This window comes from Carettochelys insculpta, chromosome 22 (genome assembly GCF_033958435.1).
Source record: "Carettochelys insculpta isolate YL-2023 chromosome 22, ASM3395843v1, whole genome shotgun sequence".
In the NCBI taxonomy this organism is placed as follows: domain Eukaryota; kingdom Metazoa; phylum Chordata; order Testudines; family Carettochelyidae; genus Carettochelys; species Carettochelys insculpta.
Window position 1 is genome coordinate 12088398 of NC_134158.1, and position 15478 is coordinate 12103875.

General features: G+C 62.8%; 2 protein-coding genes across 3 annotated transcripts in view; one reads left to right on the forward strand and one right to left on the reverse strand.

Moving 5' to 3' along the window:
* Positions 1-147: 147 nt before the first annotated feature.
* Positions 148-5528, reverse strand: LOC142024715 (blue-sensitive opsin). The gene is made up of 5 exons (XM_075016874.1): positions 5144-5528; positions 4743-4911; positions 2564-2729; positions 1079-1318; positions 148-814 (listed from the first exon to the last, which is right to left on the reverse strand). The coding sequence occupies exons 1-5, from the start codon at positions 5526-5528 to the stop codon at positions 686-688; spliced, it is 1089 nt and encodes a 362-aa protein (XP_074872975.1). The 3' UTR covers positions 148-685.
* Positions 5529-14867: 9339 nt separating this feature from the next.
* The window catches only part of MECP2 (methyl-CpG binding protein 2), a 33419-nt gene continuing 32808 nt past the window's right edge, over positions 14868-15478 (forward strand). For both annotated transcript variants that reach the window (XR_012648508.1, XM_075016873.1), the window contains exon 1: positions 14868-14936. Coding sequence is in view for 1 of the 2 variants with exons in the window: in XM_075016873.1 (XP_074872974.1) it covers positions 14902-14936 (35 nt within the window). In the remaining variant the exon portion in view is untranslated. The remainder of the gene's footprint in view (positions 14937-15478) is intronic.

A 15478-nucleotide genomic window follows, 5' to 3' on the forward strand; every position in this document is an offset into this window, starting at 1 on the left:
GGGATCTTTGGGGCTGGGTTGCTGCTGCTCCCTCTGCAGAGGGACCCTCCCACAGCTCCCCAGGTGATATCCCCAGCACAGCCCCGGCTAATAAACGGCCTTCACGCTGGGAGCTGAAACTGCATTTCCAGTGCATGCATTTATTTAACCGAGTGACATGGGGGTAATTAACCATAGCCACAGGGGGTTAATTAGACTGGGGGTAATTAATTACAACTGGGGGGGTAATTAGCGCACAGGAAGGTAATGACTGGGCTTGTATTTACAATATACAACAATCTAGTGCGTGTGGCACGCACGCGCCCTGACGAGTCTGTCCCTGGGGCCATGGAGGTGGAGTCTAGCCAATGTGGGTCAGGAGGACATGGGGTCTCCTGTCATTCATCCCCCGGCTCCATCTGCTGAGTCACCAGGGAGGTAAGGACCCAGGTTCAACCTGGTTGGGGTGCAGTAGAGGGGCTGTAAGTGGCCCAGAGCTTTCCCGATCACTTCCATTGGATCTTGGAGCTCCCACCCACCAAGGCAGAGACCAGCAAGTGGGGCAGAACCCAGGGTGCTTGCTGTGTCCCCAGTGCATTCTGGGATACTTAGGAGGACTGCCCAGGGGCAGATGGGTGGGAGCAGGGCATGTTGGGATTTCTTCGCGTGGGGGCCCCGGAGCAGGGCCTGCTGGGATGTCCTGGGGCTATGCCGGGGACACCTGGCTGGAGGAGACAGATGAGACCTGGGTGGCCTGCGAGGACCCTGAGATGTCGTCGTCCTCCCCAAAGGGGATGCGGCCACAGAACAGCAGCTTGAGCAGGCAGGAGCGGAACTGCAAGAGAGCGGAGTCAGCAGGGCCGGGGGGGGCAGAGACCCGACTAACTCCCCCTCTCTTTTCTCCCAGCTCACTCCCTGGCGAATCCTTGCCCTACTCCCAGCCCCCCACTTGCTTTCTCAGCCCTCCCAGCCTCCCTGGCATGCTCTTCCGGCTCCAGCTCAGCTCCCCTGCCTATCCCATCCTATCCCAGACCCGCCAGGCCAGTCTCCCTACCCCATCCCAGACCCCCACAGTGCCACCACCCAGCATGGCGCATACCTGCTTGTTCATGAAGACGTAAATGACAGGATTATAGACGGTGGAGGCCTTGGAGAAGACTGCAGGGACAGAGGCCAGGCGCACATCGAAGGGCTCCCCACGGTGCGTCACCACCCACAGCGCGAAGGAGGCGTAGGGCAGCCAGCACACCAGGAACCCAGCCACCATCACCACCACCATCTTGGTCACCTCTCGCTCAGCCTTCTGCGTTGTGGCTGACTGCTCCTGCTGCTTCGCCACCTGGGGGGCAGAGGCATTGGGTAGGGATGGGGCCTAGGTGTGGGCCACCCTCATCCGAGGGGCACCCTCAGCCACATGGCACAGCAGTCATTACCAGGGGCCTGGCTTCACTGGTGGGGTCTGGCGGCCATTACCTAGAGCCCAACCTCAGCTGCGGGGTTCAGCGGCCATTGCCTGGGGCCTGCCTTCATCCATGGCACAAGACAGATTGTGTGGGACCTACACTGGCTTGTGGGGGAGGAGGTCCACCATTGCCTAGGATCTGCCCTCACTGATGGGAGGCAGGGGTGGCCACTGCATGGTGCCAGTCCTGATCTGTGGGGCATGTAGCCATTTTGAGGGGCCCACGCTCTCCTGTGGGGCATGGCAGCCATGGTGTGGGGCCTGCCCTGATCTGTGGGGCACAATAGCCATTGTGTGGGGCCTGGCCTCATCTGTGGATTATAGCAACCACGCTGCGGGTGCCCACCTTATTCAGTGCAGGAAATGCAGCTGGCACCTCAGGAGGCCTCACCCAGCACATGGACCCACCTGCATTCACTCGGCTCTGCCATATTGGTAGAGTCAGCCCTCTGCCACATCAGTGGGTCCAGCCCTAATCCACCACACTCATGGGACCCCCAGTCCCTGGGAGGGGGAAGGGGCATGTCCCAGGTCTGCCTATCCCATCCCTGCTCTATAAAGCCTCAATAAAGTGGGTTCAGACCACACTTGCTGTGCCCTGTGCGTGTCAGACTGAAGCAGTCCCCACCTCTGCCTCACCACTAACACCCACTGCCCCAAGCTTGGGAACCACTGCCCTGGGTTGGGGATCCAAGCCCCACCCGCCACCTGCTCCAAGGGGTCTGCAGCACCCTCCTCCCACCCCCTGGCAGACACCCCACAGAGGTTCCCCCTTCCTGTGGGGCAATGTGAAAGGAAAGGAGCTAGGGTAGCCTCATGGTGGGAATGTTGGGTGTTCCCCATGCTGGTGGGGTGGAGGGTCCTTGCACTGACAGAGAGACATGTACTAGTTGGGGGGCAGGGATGGAGGGGGAAACCCCTGCCAATTGAGTGTGGAGGTGGTCTGTGCACTGGCAGGAGGGAGGGGTTCCCATGGTGGCAGAAGCAGTCGGGGGAAGGCCCATGACAGTGCAGGTTCAGTGGAGCAGCGTCATGTGGGGGTATCTGTGCTGGGAGGAGCTAGGGTGACCTCTGGAGGCGAGCAAGGACTCAAGGGGCCCTGTGGCAGCAGGGGTGACTCACAGCACGCAGTGTCAGCAACAGGCGACCGTAGGAGAAGATGATGACAGCGAGGGGGACCCCAAAGCAGAAGCAAAAGAGGAAGATCACGTAGGACTCATTGTTCCATTTGTTGTTGGTTGTGTACCAGTCAGGGCCGCACGAGCACTGCAACCCTTCTGGGATGTACCTGAGAACAGACACAGACAGCTGTGAGCCCAGCCCTGCCCTGTGCCACCAGCCCCCCACCCCCAATCTGCACCACTGCCAGCCCAGCCCTGCCCTGTGCCACCAGCCCCCCACCCCCAATCTGCACCACTGCCAGCCCAGCCCTGCCCTGTGCCACCAGCCCCCCACCTCCCAAACTTCAGGCACTGCCAGCCCAGCCCTGCCCTGTGCCACCAGCCCCCCACCCCCAATCTGCACCACTGCCAGCCCAGCCCTGCCCTGTGCCACCAGCCCCCCACCCCCAATCTGCACCACTGCCAGCCCAGCCCTGCCCTGTGCCACCAGCCCCCCACCTCCCAAACTTCAGGCACTGCCAGCCCAGCCCTGCCCTGTGCCACCAGCCCCCCACCCCCAATCTGCACCACTGCCAGCCCAGCCCTGCCCTGTGCCACCAGCCCCCCACCCCCAATCTGCACCACTGCCAGCCCAGCCCTGCCCTGTGCCACCAGCCCCCCACCCCCAATCTGCACCACTGCCAGCCCAGCCCTGCCCTGTGCCACCAGCCCCCCACCCCCAATCTGCACCACTGCCAGCCCAGCCCTGCCCTGTGCCACCAGCCCCCCACCCCCAATCTGCACCACTGCCAGCCCAGCCCTGCCCTGTGCCACCAGCCCCCCACCTCCCAAACTTCAGGCACTGCCAGCCCAGCCCTGCACCACCAGACTCCCACCCCCAATCTGCACCACTGCCAGCCCAGCCATTCCCTGTGCCACCAGCCCCCCACCCCCAATCTGCACCACTGCCAGCCCAGCCCTGCCCTGTGCCACCAGCCCCCCACCCCCAATCTGCACCACTGCCAGCCCAGCCCTGCCCTGTGCCACCAGCCCCCCACCCCCAATCTGCACCACTGCCAGCCCAGCCCTGCCCTGTGCCACCAGCCCCCCACCCCCAATCTGCACCACTGCCAGCCCAGCCCTGCCCTGTGCCACCAGCCCCCCACCCCCAATCTGCACCACTGCCAGCCCAGCCCTGCCCTGTGCCACCAGCCCCCCCACCCCAAACTGCAGCCATTGCCAGCCCAGCCCTGCCCTGTGCCACCAGCCCCCCACCTCCCAAACTTCAGGCACTGCCAGCCCAGCCCTGCCCTGTGCCACCAGCCCCCCACCCCCAATCTGCAGCCATTGCCAGCCCAGCCCTGCCCTGTACCACCAGCCCCCCCAGCCCAAACTGCAGCCACTGCCAGCCCAGCCCTGCACCACCAGACTCCCACCCCCAATCTGCACCACTGCCAGCCCAGCCATTCCCTGTGCCACCAGCCCCCCACCCCAAACTGCAGCCACTGCCAGCCCAGCCCTGCCCTGTGCCACCAGCCCCCCACCTCCCAAACTTCAGGCACTGCCAGCTCAGCCCTGCCCTGTGCCACCAGCCCCCCAGCCCAAACTGCAGCCACTGCCAGCCCAGCCCTGCACCACCAGACTCCCACCCCCAATCTGCACCACTGCCAGCCCAGCCCTGCCCTGTGCCACCAGCCCCGCTCACCTCCAATCTGCACCACTGCCAGCCCAGCCCTGCCCTGTGCCACCAGCCCCGCTCACCTCCAATCTGCACCACTGCCAGCCCAGCCCTGCCCTGTGCCACCAGCCCCCCTCACCTCCAATCTGCAGCCACTGCCAGCCCAGCCCTGCCCTGTGCCACCAGACCCCCTCACCCCCAATCTGCACCACTGCCAGCCCAGCCCTGCCCTGTGCCACCAGCCTCCCTCACCCCCAATCTGCACCACTTGCAGACCAGCCCTGCCCTGTGCCACTAGCCCCCCCACCCCCAATCTGCACCACTGCCAGCCCAGCCTTGCCCTGTGCCACCAGTCCCCCCACCCCCAATCTGCACCATGCCAGCCCAGCCCTGTCCTGTGCCACCAGCCCCCCCTCCTCAATCTGCACCACCACCAGCCCAGCCCTGCCCTGTGCCACCAGACCCCCACCGCCAATCTGCACCACTGCCAGCCCAGCCCCGGGCTGCCCCTGCTGACACATACCGGCTCCATCCAAAGAGGGGCGGTGCGGATGCCACTATGCCAAAGACCCACGTGGCCAGGCAGCCGATAATGGCATGGGTGCCACGGAATGTGAAGTTTCCCAGGGGTTTGCAGATCACCAGGAATCGCTCAAAGGCCACTACGGCCAGAGACCAGAGACTCACCATGCCTGAGGAGAAGAGCCTGAGGGCAGCACAGATCTCATCCACCCCCAAGCCCATGCCTTCAACTTACAGTCCCACTTAATGCAGCTCTGCTCCCCAGCCCTGCTGGTACCCATAAATCCAGACCCGCAGTCCCTGCCAGCCCAGCCGTGGGCTCCCCCAGCCCTGACCCCATAGTACAGCCCCACTCACCCAGCCCTGAGAGTGCCCCTGACCCCATAGTAAAGCCCAACTCACCCCCTAAGGTGGCAGCGAATCCCTCAATCTTGCAGGCTGTTGGGCCCAGGGCAAAGTACATCTGGGAGAAGCTGTAGAAGGCTGTGGTGGAGCCAACACAGACCACCAGCAGGTTAGCCACTGCCAGGTTGACCAGGATGTAGTTGAGGTGGGAGCGCAGCTTCTTGTACTTGGCCGTGCAGAAGATGGTGAGGATGTTGATAGGCATCCCCAAGACGATGAGCAGAAACATGAAGGCCGACATGGCCATGAAGACGGCTGGGGTGCCCAGGTGTGTCTGTGGCACCACGAAAGGGCTCAGTGCAGTCAGATTGCTCGTATCCAGAGGCACTGGGATGAAAAAGTCCTCTGGGAGGTCGTCCTGCAATTCACGCGTCTTGTGCATGGCTGCAGGAATGGGTGGGGCAGAAGGCAAGGTGTGTGTGTGGCAATGGGTGCAGGCAGGGGTAGTGGGCAGATGGAGAAGCTCTGGGAGGAATGGAGACGTGTTTACAGAAAGGAGATCGTGTACGGAGACCAACACGCAGACAAACAGAGCTGGTGAGTGGACAGATGGACAGACACGCAACCTGCTAGCACCAGGCACACCAGCGGCTGCTGATGGAGAGGGAGTGTTTCTGTGCATGCACTCACCCCAGTCCTGTGTCGCTGAGCACTCAGATGGATGGGGGGGCCATGGTGGGTGGCAGCAAGTGGCAGAAGGGCCCAGAGAGGGGTCTTTTATACACTATGGCGTCGGGGGCACTCTGAACCATGCAGGGAGGGGCAGTGGGATCTGTCTTTGCCCCAGTTAACACTGGCTCCTTCCTTAATCGCCCCTAAAACTGGAAAGCTCAGCTGAGCTGGGCTTATCCCCCGGCTGTGCCGCGCCCAGCACAGCCCAGGGGCTGCAAAGACGGGCTTAGCAGCAGAGCCAAGCGGCTTTGCCAAAGACTAATCACACCCAAGCCCTGATTAAGCCTTAGCTTTGTGGGGAGAGACATGGGAGGTGACTCACAGACCAACAGGACAAACTCTTACTTAGAGGGTCTTGGAGGAAAAGCAGCTAACGGCAGAATCTCTGGGCCCGCCCACATATCCTTGGACAGACCCCCCCCAAATCTCCATTTCCCCAGCTGTCCTGGTGCCCCTCACTCCCAAACCACAGCCCCTGCTAGCCCAGCCCTGGCATGTCTGGCTGGCCTCGTTGGCAGGGCTGAAACCATGTGGGCCACAGGATATGAGACATGGTGGGGGTGGAGGGACCAAGCTGCCCAAAGCCACCAGCGTGAACTAAGATGGACAGATAATAAACAGTTGCCTGTTCCCCTCCGCAGAGACATGGGGCCAGGAACTCAACGGCTCCCTGGCTAGGCGAGGACGGGAGTCCTCTCTCTAATGGCGTGGGGAGACAGAGCCTCAGAGGAAGCAAACAAAACAGAGCCATTATGTGTGAGCCACCTGACTTCCCCTCCTAGATGTCAGAACCATGGGCTCAGCCCAGGTGGGGGCTGCATCCTTGGCCATCCTGGCTAGAGGCCAGTGCTGGAACCCCCTGGGACTTCGCTTATTCCTTGCTGCCCAGCCACCCCAGCACAATGTCCTGTGGCAGGGAGTTCTGCAGGCTGACCATGTGCTGGTTGAGCATTTCCTTGGGCAAGCCCTGGTCTGCTTAGCATAAGGACAGGCAGTGAGCATTGGCTGTAATGCACCAGCCCACCTTAGAGCTGGCAACCAGTTGCCTCATCTGCCTGAGTTTCCTGCAATGTGAATGAGCCCCTGTGATGGAGTGGGGGGAGTGCATGTGTGAGTCAGGCTGGATGTCTGAGGCTAGCAGCAGCTCCCAGTGGCTAAGGGTGACCCTGGGGCTACAACTGGCAGGTAACACCTCTGCCTGAACAAAGAGGAGGGAGGAGCTGAGCTGAGTTTTGAATCGGGGGCGGCAGTTAGGAAGCGGGGAAAGAGGAGCTGGAAGGCAGCCAGCGAGAGGAGGGGGAAGCTACACCCCAGAGGGGCACCCCTCGGGGTCTTCTCCCCAGGACGGGTTGGAAGGACTGTCTTGGGCTGCTGTGCTGTCGCTTCTGGGAGAAACTGGGTATCTGTTGCCTAATAAACCTTCTGTTGTACCTGCTGAGTGAGAGTCAATCCTGCCAGCAGACGGGGTGCAGTGCAGGGGGACCCCTGAACCCCATCACAGCCCCTTGTACTGAGCAGCGGGCCCCACCACACAATGGGTCCCACATCACCATCCACTCTGCCTTGCCATTCACGCTGTGATCACCCCTGCCCCTTGATCGGACCTGCTTTGCCACTGACCCCGCGATCTGCCCCACCCAGAGATCCGTCCTGCCACCCCACCCCCCACTGTGTTCTGCCCCACCCAGAGATCCGTCCTGCCACCCCACCCCCACTGCCATCTTCCCCACCCTGTGATTCGTCCTGCCACCCCACCCCCACTGCCACCTGCCCCACCCTGTGATCTGTCCTGCCACCTGCCCCACCCAGAGATCCGTCCTGCCACCCCACCCCCACTGCCATCTGCCCCACCCAGAGATCCATCCTGCCACCCCACCCCCACTGCCATCTGCCCCACCTAGAGATCCGTCCTGCCACCCCACCCCCACTGCCATCCTCCCCACTCTGTCTTATGATCTGCCTGCTCTGTCTCACCATGGCGCCTGCCTTATCGTCTCCCTCAGAGTTGGCCCCAGTTGGCTAGGCACTCCGGTACTGGCCCACTTTGCTACTGCCCATCTTGCAACCTGCCCCACGTGGGTCTGAGGAGGTCCCGCTGGGGACCTGCCTGAGCAGAAGATCCTGCTCAGGGGCTCCATACTGGGTCCCTACCACCACCTCACACCTCTCCTGCTACTCTGGGCTCTACACAGCTGCCAGTTTGCCTCTAGATGTCACCACGTCACTCCGAACCCTGGAGCTAGGGGGAGGGGAGCCAGCCTGGCACTACACCTCCCAGCAGCCTTTGCAGTGGATAATTTGGAGTTGCAATCAGCCTCTAACACCCTTCCCTCTCTACCAACGTGCTCTGGCCCTGCCAACCCACAGGGGAGCCATGGGCCAAATCCCCACAGGAGCTAGGGGAGATCACCTCCAGGAACAGGGATTAGGGCTAAATCGGGAGTTTGTGCTGACAGAGATTAGCAGGAGTGTGCAGGGCATGGAGCTGTTGTGGGAACCTGGGGCTGGTCTGGTGAGGGCTGTGGGTCAGGAGTCAGTGGCACCAGCAGGGTTGGAGTGGGCAGGGCTGGACTGGCAGTGTCTGTGGGTCAAAAAAACTGGGCACCACCAGGGCTGGCGGAATTTCCAGACTTGGTTTGCAGGAGCTGCAGGTCAGGAGTGAAAGGCACTGGCAGGGTTGGAGAGCCCAGGGCTGGGCCAGCAGAGGGCCATGAACTGGGACTGAGGCTATTTGGGGTCACTTTTTTCCCCACCATACCAGCCCCATGGCACTGTGACCTCCTGCCCCATATTCCCACACTCAGGATGAGAGTGAAGGATGCCCGTTTTAGCACTTTCATCAGCTCTGGGCAGCGGACAGGAGGGGCTGGGCAGAGCTCCAACGAGATACGGGCAAGGTGCCCCTCCCAGGAACTGAGGGGGGTAAATCCAGGAAGTCCTGCTTTGCGGGTCCCTACTCCAGTTGTGGGGCCAACCACCCCAGCCAGCCCCTGGCACCCAGTGCCTGGGGGACAGGCTCTGAGGGTGGGGGTTATAATCACTGGTACACTCCCACAGGGACCAGGAGAACAGGCAGAAATTAAATGCAGAGGGATTAGCTTGAGGCAGCTGTTGTGAGGCCAATTAAAGTGCAGCTCATCTCATCGCTCTCTTCCGGGGAGGTGGGGGGGGGAGGCTGAACGCCCCCCTCCCCCGCCACAACCATTTAGGGCTGATTGGCTCAGAAGACAAAGAATGGGACATGGGTCCTTTACCCTCTGTGGGTGTCAGTTGAGGGGATATATCTGGGTGTGGGGTTAATAGCTGTTTGGGACAGGTGCTCTGTTTAACTGCAGGGGTGCCGGCCCCTTCTCTGACCCACAAGAGCCCACCCTCCTCCAGTAGCCAGGGACAGAACCCAGGAGTCCTGGCTCCCCCAGCCCCACCTTTGTCCCAGTGCCTTGCACCATAGGCAGGCACAGCCTATCTAGCCAGAGGGTCCGGCTGAATCGGGATTGTTACCGACCAGAAGGCTGGCACCCTGCAGACAAGCGGGGCATTCTGAGTGTTCTGGCGCTGGTCCATGAGCGTCATCTCAGTGGATGGCATAGCCAGGAGGGCAGGTTTCTCACTCACTGGCAGGGTGCCATCAGCCACAAACCCTGCAGCCACAGGACGCACGATATGGTATCTGAGGCCAGCCTCCAAGGCCAGGCTTGGAGCTGGTGCAGCAGCATTTCTCTGATGAACAGTGGAGGCTTTGGTGTAAGGGCAGCCACAGGGAGGCAGGCACTGGGAGTGTGAGACCCAGGCAGGAGGGCAGTATTCTGAGTGTGACTGTAGAGTCATGGGGGTAGGCAGTGCACCAGAAGGGCATGGTAGAACAAGTGGGTGACTACGGCAAGGGAGGTGGTTTTGGGAGACAACAGCCTTGGCATGACTTTTTTTTTTTTTTTTTTTAACAGGGTCTAGGGTGCAGGTCACAGTGTAAAATGAGGGAACCAGATCGGGATCTGGAACAGAGAACCCCAGACAGTGCTCACTGCTCCCCAAAGCTGCGTAGGGAGTCAGTGGATGCCGCCCAGAGGAACTCTGCTGGGGGACATGAGACGAGGGAGGAGTGGCAATAGGGCCCCTCGCCACATGCAGCATTGTTCTTCTGGTGCTATGGATGGCCACCTTAGCGAGGGCTGGGGCTGGTGGATGAGGAGGTCCTGTGCCTGCAGGGGGCCGCAGATGAGGTGCGCATAACTGGCTTGATGGTCGGGCCCAACGGGTAGTGGTCAATGGGTCAATATGTGGATGGCGGTCTGTTTCAAGCGGAGTGCTGCAAGGCTTGGTTCTGGGGTCGATGTTATTCAACATCTTTATTAATGACCTGGATGAGGGACTGGATTGCACCCTCAGCAAGTTTGCGGATGACACAAAACTAGGGGGAGAGGTCGATTTGTTGGAGGGTAGAGAGAGAATCCAGAGTGACCTGGATAAATTGGAGGACTGGGCCAAAAGAAATCTGATGTAGTTCAATAAGGAGACGTGTAGAGTCCTGTACCTGGGGCGGAAGAATCCCAGACATCGTTACAGGCTGGGGACCAACTGGCTCAGGAGCAGTACAATGGAAAGGTACCTAGGGGTTATGGTGGATGAAAGGCTGGATATGAGTAAACAGTGCGCCCTTGTAGCTAAGAAGGCTAACAGCATACTAGGGTGCATTAGGAGGAGCATTTCCAGCAGATCTACAGAAGTAGCTATTCCTCTTTATTCGGCACTGGTGAGGCCACATCTGGAATATTGTGTCCAGTTTTGGGCCCCCCAGTATAAAAAGGATGTGGATTTGCTGGAGCAGGTTCAGCAGAGGGCAACAAAAGTGATTAAGGGGCTGGAGCACAAGACCTATGAGGATAGGCTGAGGGATTTGGGCTTGTTTAGTTTACAGAAGAGAAGACTTAGAGGCGATTTAATAGCAGCCTTCAACTTCCTGAAGGGGAGCTCTAAAGAGGATGGAGAGAAACTGTTCTCAGTGATGTCAGATGGCAGAACAAGGAGCAATGGGCTGAAGTTGAAGAGGGGGAGGTGTAGGTGTAGATATTAGGAAAAACTACTTCACCAGGCGGGCGGTGAAGCACTGGAATGTGTTGCCTAGAGAGGTGATGGATTCTCCATCCCTTGAGGTTTTTAAGTCCCGGCTGGACAAGGTCCTGGCTGGGATGACTTAGTGGGGGTTGATCCTGCTTGAAGCAGGGGGCTGAACTAGATGACCTCCTGAGGTCCCTTCCAGCCCTGTGATTCTGTGAAGAGGTGAGGGGAGAAGTGCAGCCAGATGCTTGCGCAACAGGGGCCCAAGAAGAAGGGCCAGAGGGTTTGCAGTGGGAGGCAGGGGAGGACCTCTTGCACGGTTCACTGCAGGAAGGTGAGCAAGGAAAACAACAATGCCACTTGCACCTCCTGGAGTACATGCAGCAGGGTGCAAAGGGTGGAGAACCCTATTCAGCAACTGAGAGCCTGGGGACCACCCAGCTCTCCCATCAATGCACTCCAGGAGGTCTCTGCCCTGGGTGGATGCTGCCAAGACCAACCCTCAGAGCACTGAGGGAGACTCCACTGCCTGCAGGTGTAAGAATGGATTATATAACAGAGGGTCCATGAGGAGATCTGCCCCCTCAGTGGCCACAACACACCTGGTTGCCGAGAAGAGGTTCCAGGTCTGGAGAAGGTCCTGGTAGAACTCCAGCAGATCAGGGGCATCTTGCAGGAAAAAAAAAAGAGCCGCCGATCATATCGGAGCCCTTGAGGCAGCAAAGAAAGTCGTGTGCCAGCGCACTCCATGCCAGACTGCCTACATTATACAAGAGTCTCTGCAGGCCCTGGAGGATGCAGAGCAGGCCCTGACCCCTCTCCTCCGGGGAAAGACTCAGGGCCCCTGCCCAGAAATCTCCAGAATCATTTTCTGGATCCTGGACGGGGCAGCCCTACTGGGGTAAGCCTGCATGATGGGTGCTGTGTTGGGGTTGAGACTGGCCATGCTGGGGTTGGTTGGCGCAATGGGCACTGTACAGGGGTGGGTTGGCTCAAGGTGGCGCCCATGCTCAGATGGGCTGTTGCGTGGTGGAGGCATTGATCACATGGATTGACACAATGGTACCTTGGTGCATGATGGGGCAGCCATGCTGGGGTGAGTTGGTGCAAAAATCCTGCTGCTGATACAAGGGGTGCCATGCTGGGGTAGGATTGGCATGAGGTGGGTTGACGCAATGGCTACCACAACGGGGTGAGTTAGTGGAAGGGGGACATGCTGGGGTGGGATGGCATGAGGGGGCTGACATGAGGTGGGTCGGCGTGAGGGGGCTGTTCTGGGACGGGATGGGGGCTGTGCTGTGGTAGGTCGGGGCGAGGTGGGTCGGCGTGAGGGGCCTGTTCTGGGATGGGTTGGCAGGAGGGGGCTGTGCTGGGGTAGGTCGGGGCGAGGTGGGTCGGTGTCAGGGACTCTGCTGGGACAGGTCAGGGCGAGGTGGGTTGGCGGGAGGGGGATGTGCTGGGATAAGTGGGGGCGAGGTGGGTAGGTGTGAGGGGCTGTGCTGGGATGTGTCAGGGCGAGGTGGGTCGGTGTGAGGGGGCTGTGCTGGGATAGCTGGGGGCGAGGGGGGTCGGTGTGAGGGGGCTGTGCTGGGGTTGATCGGGGGAGGTGGGTCGGTGTGAGAGGCTGTGCTGGGATAGGTGGAGGTGACGTGGGTCGGTGTGAGGGGGCTGTGCTGGGACAGGTCGCATGAGGTGGATCGGTGTGAGGGGCTGCGCTGGGGTAGGTGGGGCGGGGTAGGTCGGTGTGAGGGGCTGTGCTGGGGGAGGTGGGGGCAGGGTGGGTCGGTGTGAGGGGCCTGTGCTGGTTCAGGTGGGGGCGAGGTGGGTCAGTGTGAGGGGGCTCTGTTGGGGCAGGTGGGGGCGAGGTGGGTCGGTGTGAGGGGGCTCTGTTGGGGGCAAGGTGGGTCGGTGTGAGGGGGCTGTGCTGGGACGGGTGGGGCGAGGTGGGTCAGTGTGAGGGGGCCGTGCTGGGACGGGTGGGGCGGGGTGGGTCGGTGGGAGGGGGCCGTGCTGGGACGGGTGGGGCGGGGTGGGTCGGTGGGAGGGGGTCGTGCTGGGACGGGTGGGGCGAGGTGGGTCTGTGGGAGGGGGCCGTGGTGGGACGGGTGGGGCGAGGTGGGTCGGTGGGAGGGGGCCGTGCTGGGACGGGTGGGGCGAGGTGGGTTGGTGGGAGGAGGCCGTGCTGGGACGGGTGGGGCGGGGTGGGCTTGTGGGAGGGGGCCGTGCTGGGACGGGTGGGGCGAGGTGGGTCAGTGTGAGGGGGCCGTGCTGGGACGGGTGGGTCGGTGTGAGGGGGCCGTGCTGGGACGGGTGCGGCGAGGTGGGTCGGTGGGAGGGGGCCGTGCTGGGACGGGTGGGGCGAGGTGGGTCAGTGTGAGGGGGTCGTGCTGGGACGGGTGGGGCGAGGTGGGTTGGTGGGAGGGGGCCGTGCTAGGACGGGTGGGGCGAGGTGGGTCGGTGGGTGGGGACCGTGCTGGGACGGGTGGGGCGAGGTGGGTCGGTGTGAGGGGGTCGTGCTGGGACGGGTGGAGCGAGGTGGGTCGATGTGAGGGGGTCATGCTGGGACGGGTGGGTCGATGTGAGGGGGTCGTGCTGGGACGGGTGGGGCGAGGTGGGTCGGTGTGAAGGGGCCGTGCTGGGACGGGTAGGGCGAGGTGGGTCGGTAGGTGGGGACCGTGCTGGGACGGGTGGGGCGAGGTGGGTTGGTAGGTGGGGACCGTGCTGGGACGGGTGGGGCAAGGTGGGTCGGTGTGAGGGGGTCGTGCTGGGATGGATGGGGCGAGGTGGGTCAGTGTGAGGGGGCCGTGCTGGGACGGGTGGGGCGAGGTGGGTCGGTGGGAGGGGGCCGTACTAGGACGGGTGGGGCGAGGTGGGTCGGTGGGAGGGGGCCGTACTAGGACGGATGGGGCGAGGTGGGTCGGTGGGAGGGGGCCGTGCTGGGACGGGTGGGGCGAGGTGGGTCGGTGGGAGGGGGCCGTGCTGGGACGGGTGGGGCGAGGTGGGTCGGTGGGAGGGGGCCGTGCTGGGACGGGTGGGGCGAGGTGGGTCGGTGGGAGGGGGCCGTACTAGGACGGGTGGGGCGAGGTGGGTCGGTGGGAGGGGGCCGTGCTGGGACGGGTGGGGCGAGTTGGGTTGGTGTGAGGGGGTCGTGCTGGGACAGGTGGGGCGAGGTGGGTCGGTGGGTGGGGGCCGTGCTGGGACGGATGGGGCGAGTTGGGTCGGTGTGAGGGGGTCGTGCTGGGACAGGTGGGGCGAGGTGGGTCGGTGGGAGGGGGCCGTGCTGGGACGGGTGGGGCGAGGTGGGTCGGTGGGAGGGGGCCGTGCTGGGATGGGTGGGGCGAGGTGGGTCGGTGGGAGGGGGCCGTGCTGGGACGGGTGGGGCGAGGTGGGTCGGTGGGAGGGGGCTGTGTTAGGGCAGATGGGGGCGGGGTGGGGTAGCGTGAGAGGCTGTGCTGGGTGGGTTGGCTGAGGTGGAGGAGGGCTGTGGCGAGGCGGCCATGCAGTGGGTGTGGTAATGCCCATGCCAGGGCTGGTGCCTGAGGCGAGGGGAGGCAGCTGCAGTGACGGGATGCTAGTCCTCGCTCGGTCCTTTCGAGGCGCTGAACGAAGTAGCTTTGGTTAGAGTTGAACAGAAAAAACCGTTAAAACCGTTAAATTTCAAATCTCCGTAGGCTGAGCTCTCTCCCCGCCTCCTTTGGAACCTGACCGATGGACTGCTAGACCAATGGGCGCACAAGGAGGTAGTCGAGGACCAATGAGGTTCCGCGCGCGCTTCCACAGCCCCTCACCCTTTAAAACGTCGTAACTGACAGCGCTTCCCGCCAATTCCAACGGTCGCCGGGAGCGCGCCGGCCACGCCCGTCGGGATTCGCGGCGTAGCCAATGGGCGAGAGGTGCTATCTTGAGCGACAGCAGAATTGCCCAATGGCCGAGAGGGGGCGGGACCCGTCGGTCCGGGTTTCCTCTCCGGCTCGGTCTATTCCCCCCCGCCCCCCCTCACTCTCCGCGGGTTCTTCGCTGCGAAGAAAATGGCGGCGGCGCCGAGCGGAGACGAGGAGAGACTGTGAGTGGCCGTCGGAGGAGGGGAGAGGCGGGGACGGGCCCATTCGGCCTCCTCACGCGGGGGGAGTCGGACGGGCCCATCCCACCGGCCCCGCGTCAAGAGAGGAGGGGGAGCGCGCGCGGGGGGCTGCGGCCGTTGGTTCCTTCCCGCTCGCCGCGGCCCCTCCTCCCCATCCCATCTCGCGCAGCCGGGGGGCCTCGAGTGCGTCACAGCGGCCCCCGCTGCCCGGGGCGGGGCCGCCCCTCACCTGGGGGTGGGGGGAGGGAGGTCAAAGGGCAGCTCGCGCCAGCCTGGCCCCTCGCGCCGCCCCCGGATCGCGTCGCCCCCGCCCACCCGGTGCCAACGGCCTGTCTCGCGCCAGTGCCTTCCCGCTGCCCCGGCCGGCGGCGCCCGCCGCTGTCCCCGTTGTTCAGCTCCCCGTTGTTTCGGCCCCCGACCCCGTTCAGCGCCCCCCGCCCCCGTGCTGGTCCCAGCCCCCGACCCCGTTCAGAGCCCGCCCTTTGCCAGCCCCTCTCTGCCCCCTCCCCATTTAGCACGCTCCC

Excerpts from the sequence above, each read along its gene's own strand:
- LOC142024715 (XM_075016874.1), bottom strand. The coding sequence starts at position 5,528 with ATGCACAAGACGCGTGAATTGCAGGACGACCTCCCAGAGGACTTTTTC. Across the intron at positions 2,730-4,742 it reads CCCCTCTTTGGATGGAGCCG|GTACATCCCAGAAGGGTTGC; the intron begins GTATGTGTCAGC and ends GTCTGTTCTCAG. Across the intron at positions 815-1,078 it reads ACGTCTTCATGAACAAGCAG|TTCCGCTCCTGCCTGCTCAA; the intron begins GTATGCGCCATG and ends GCTCTCTTGCAG.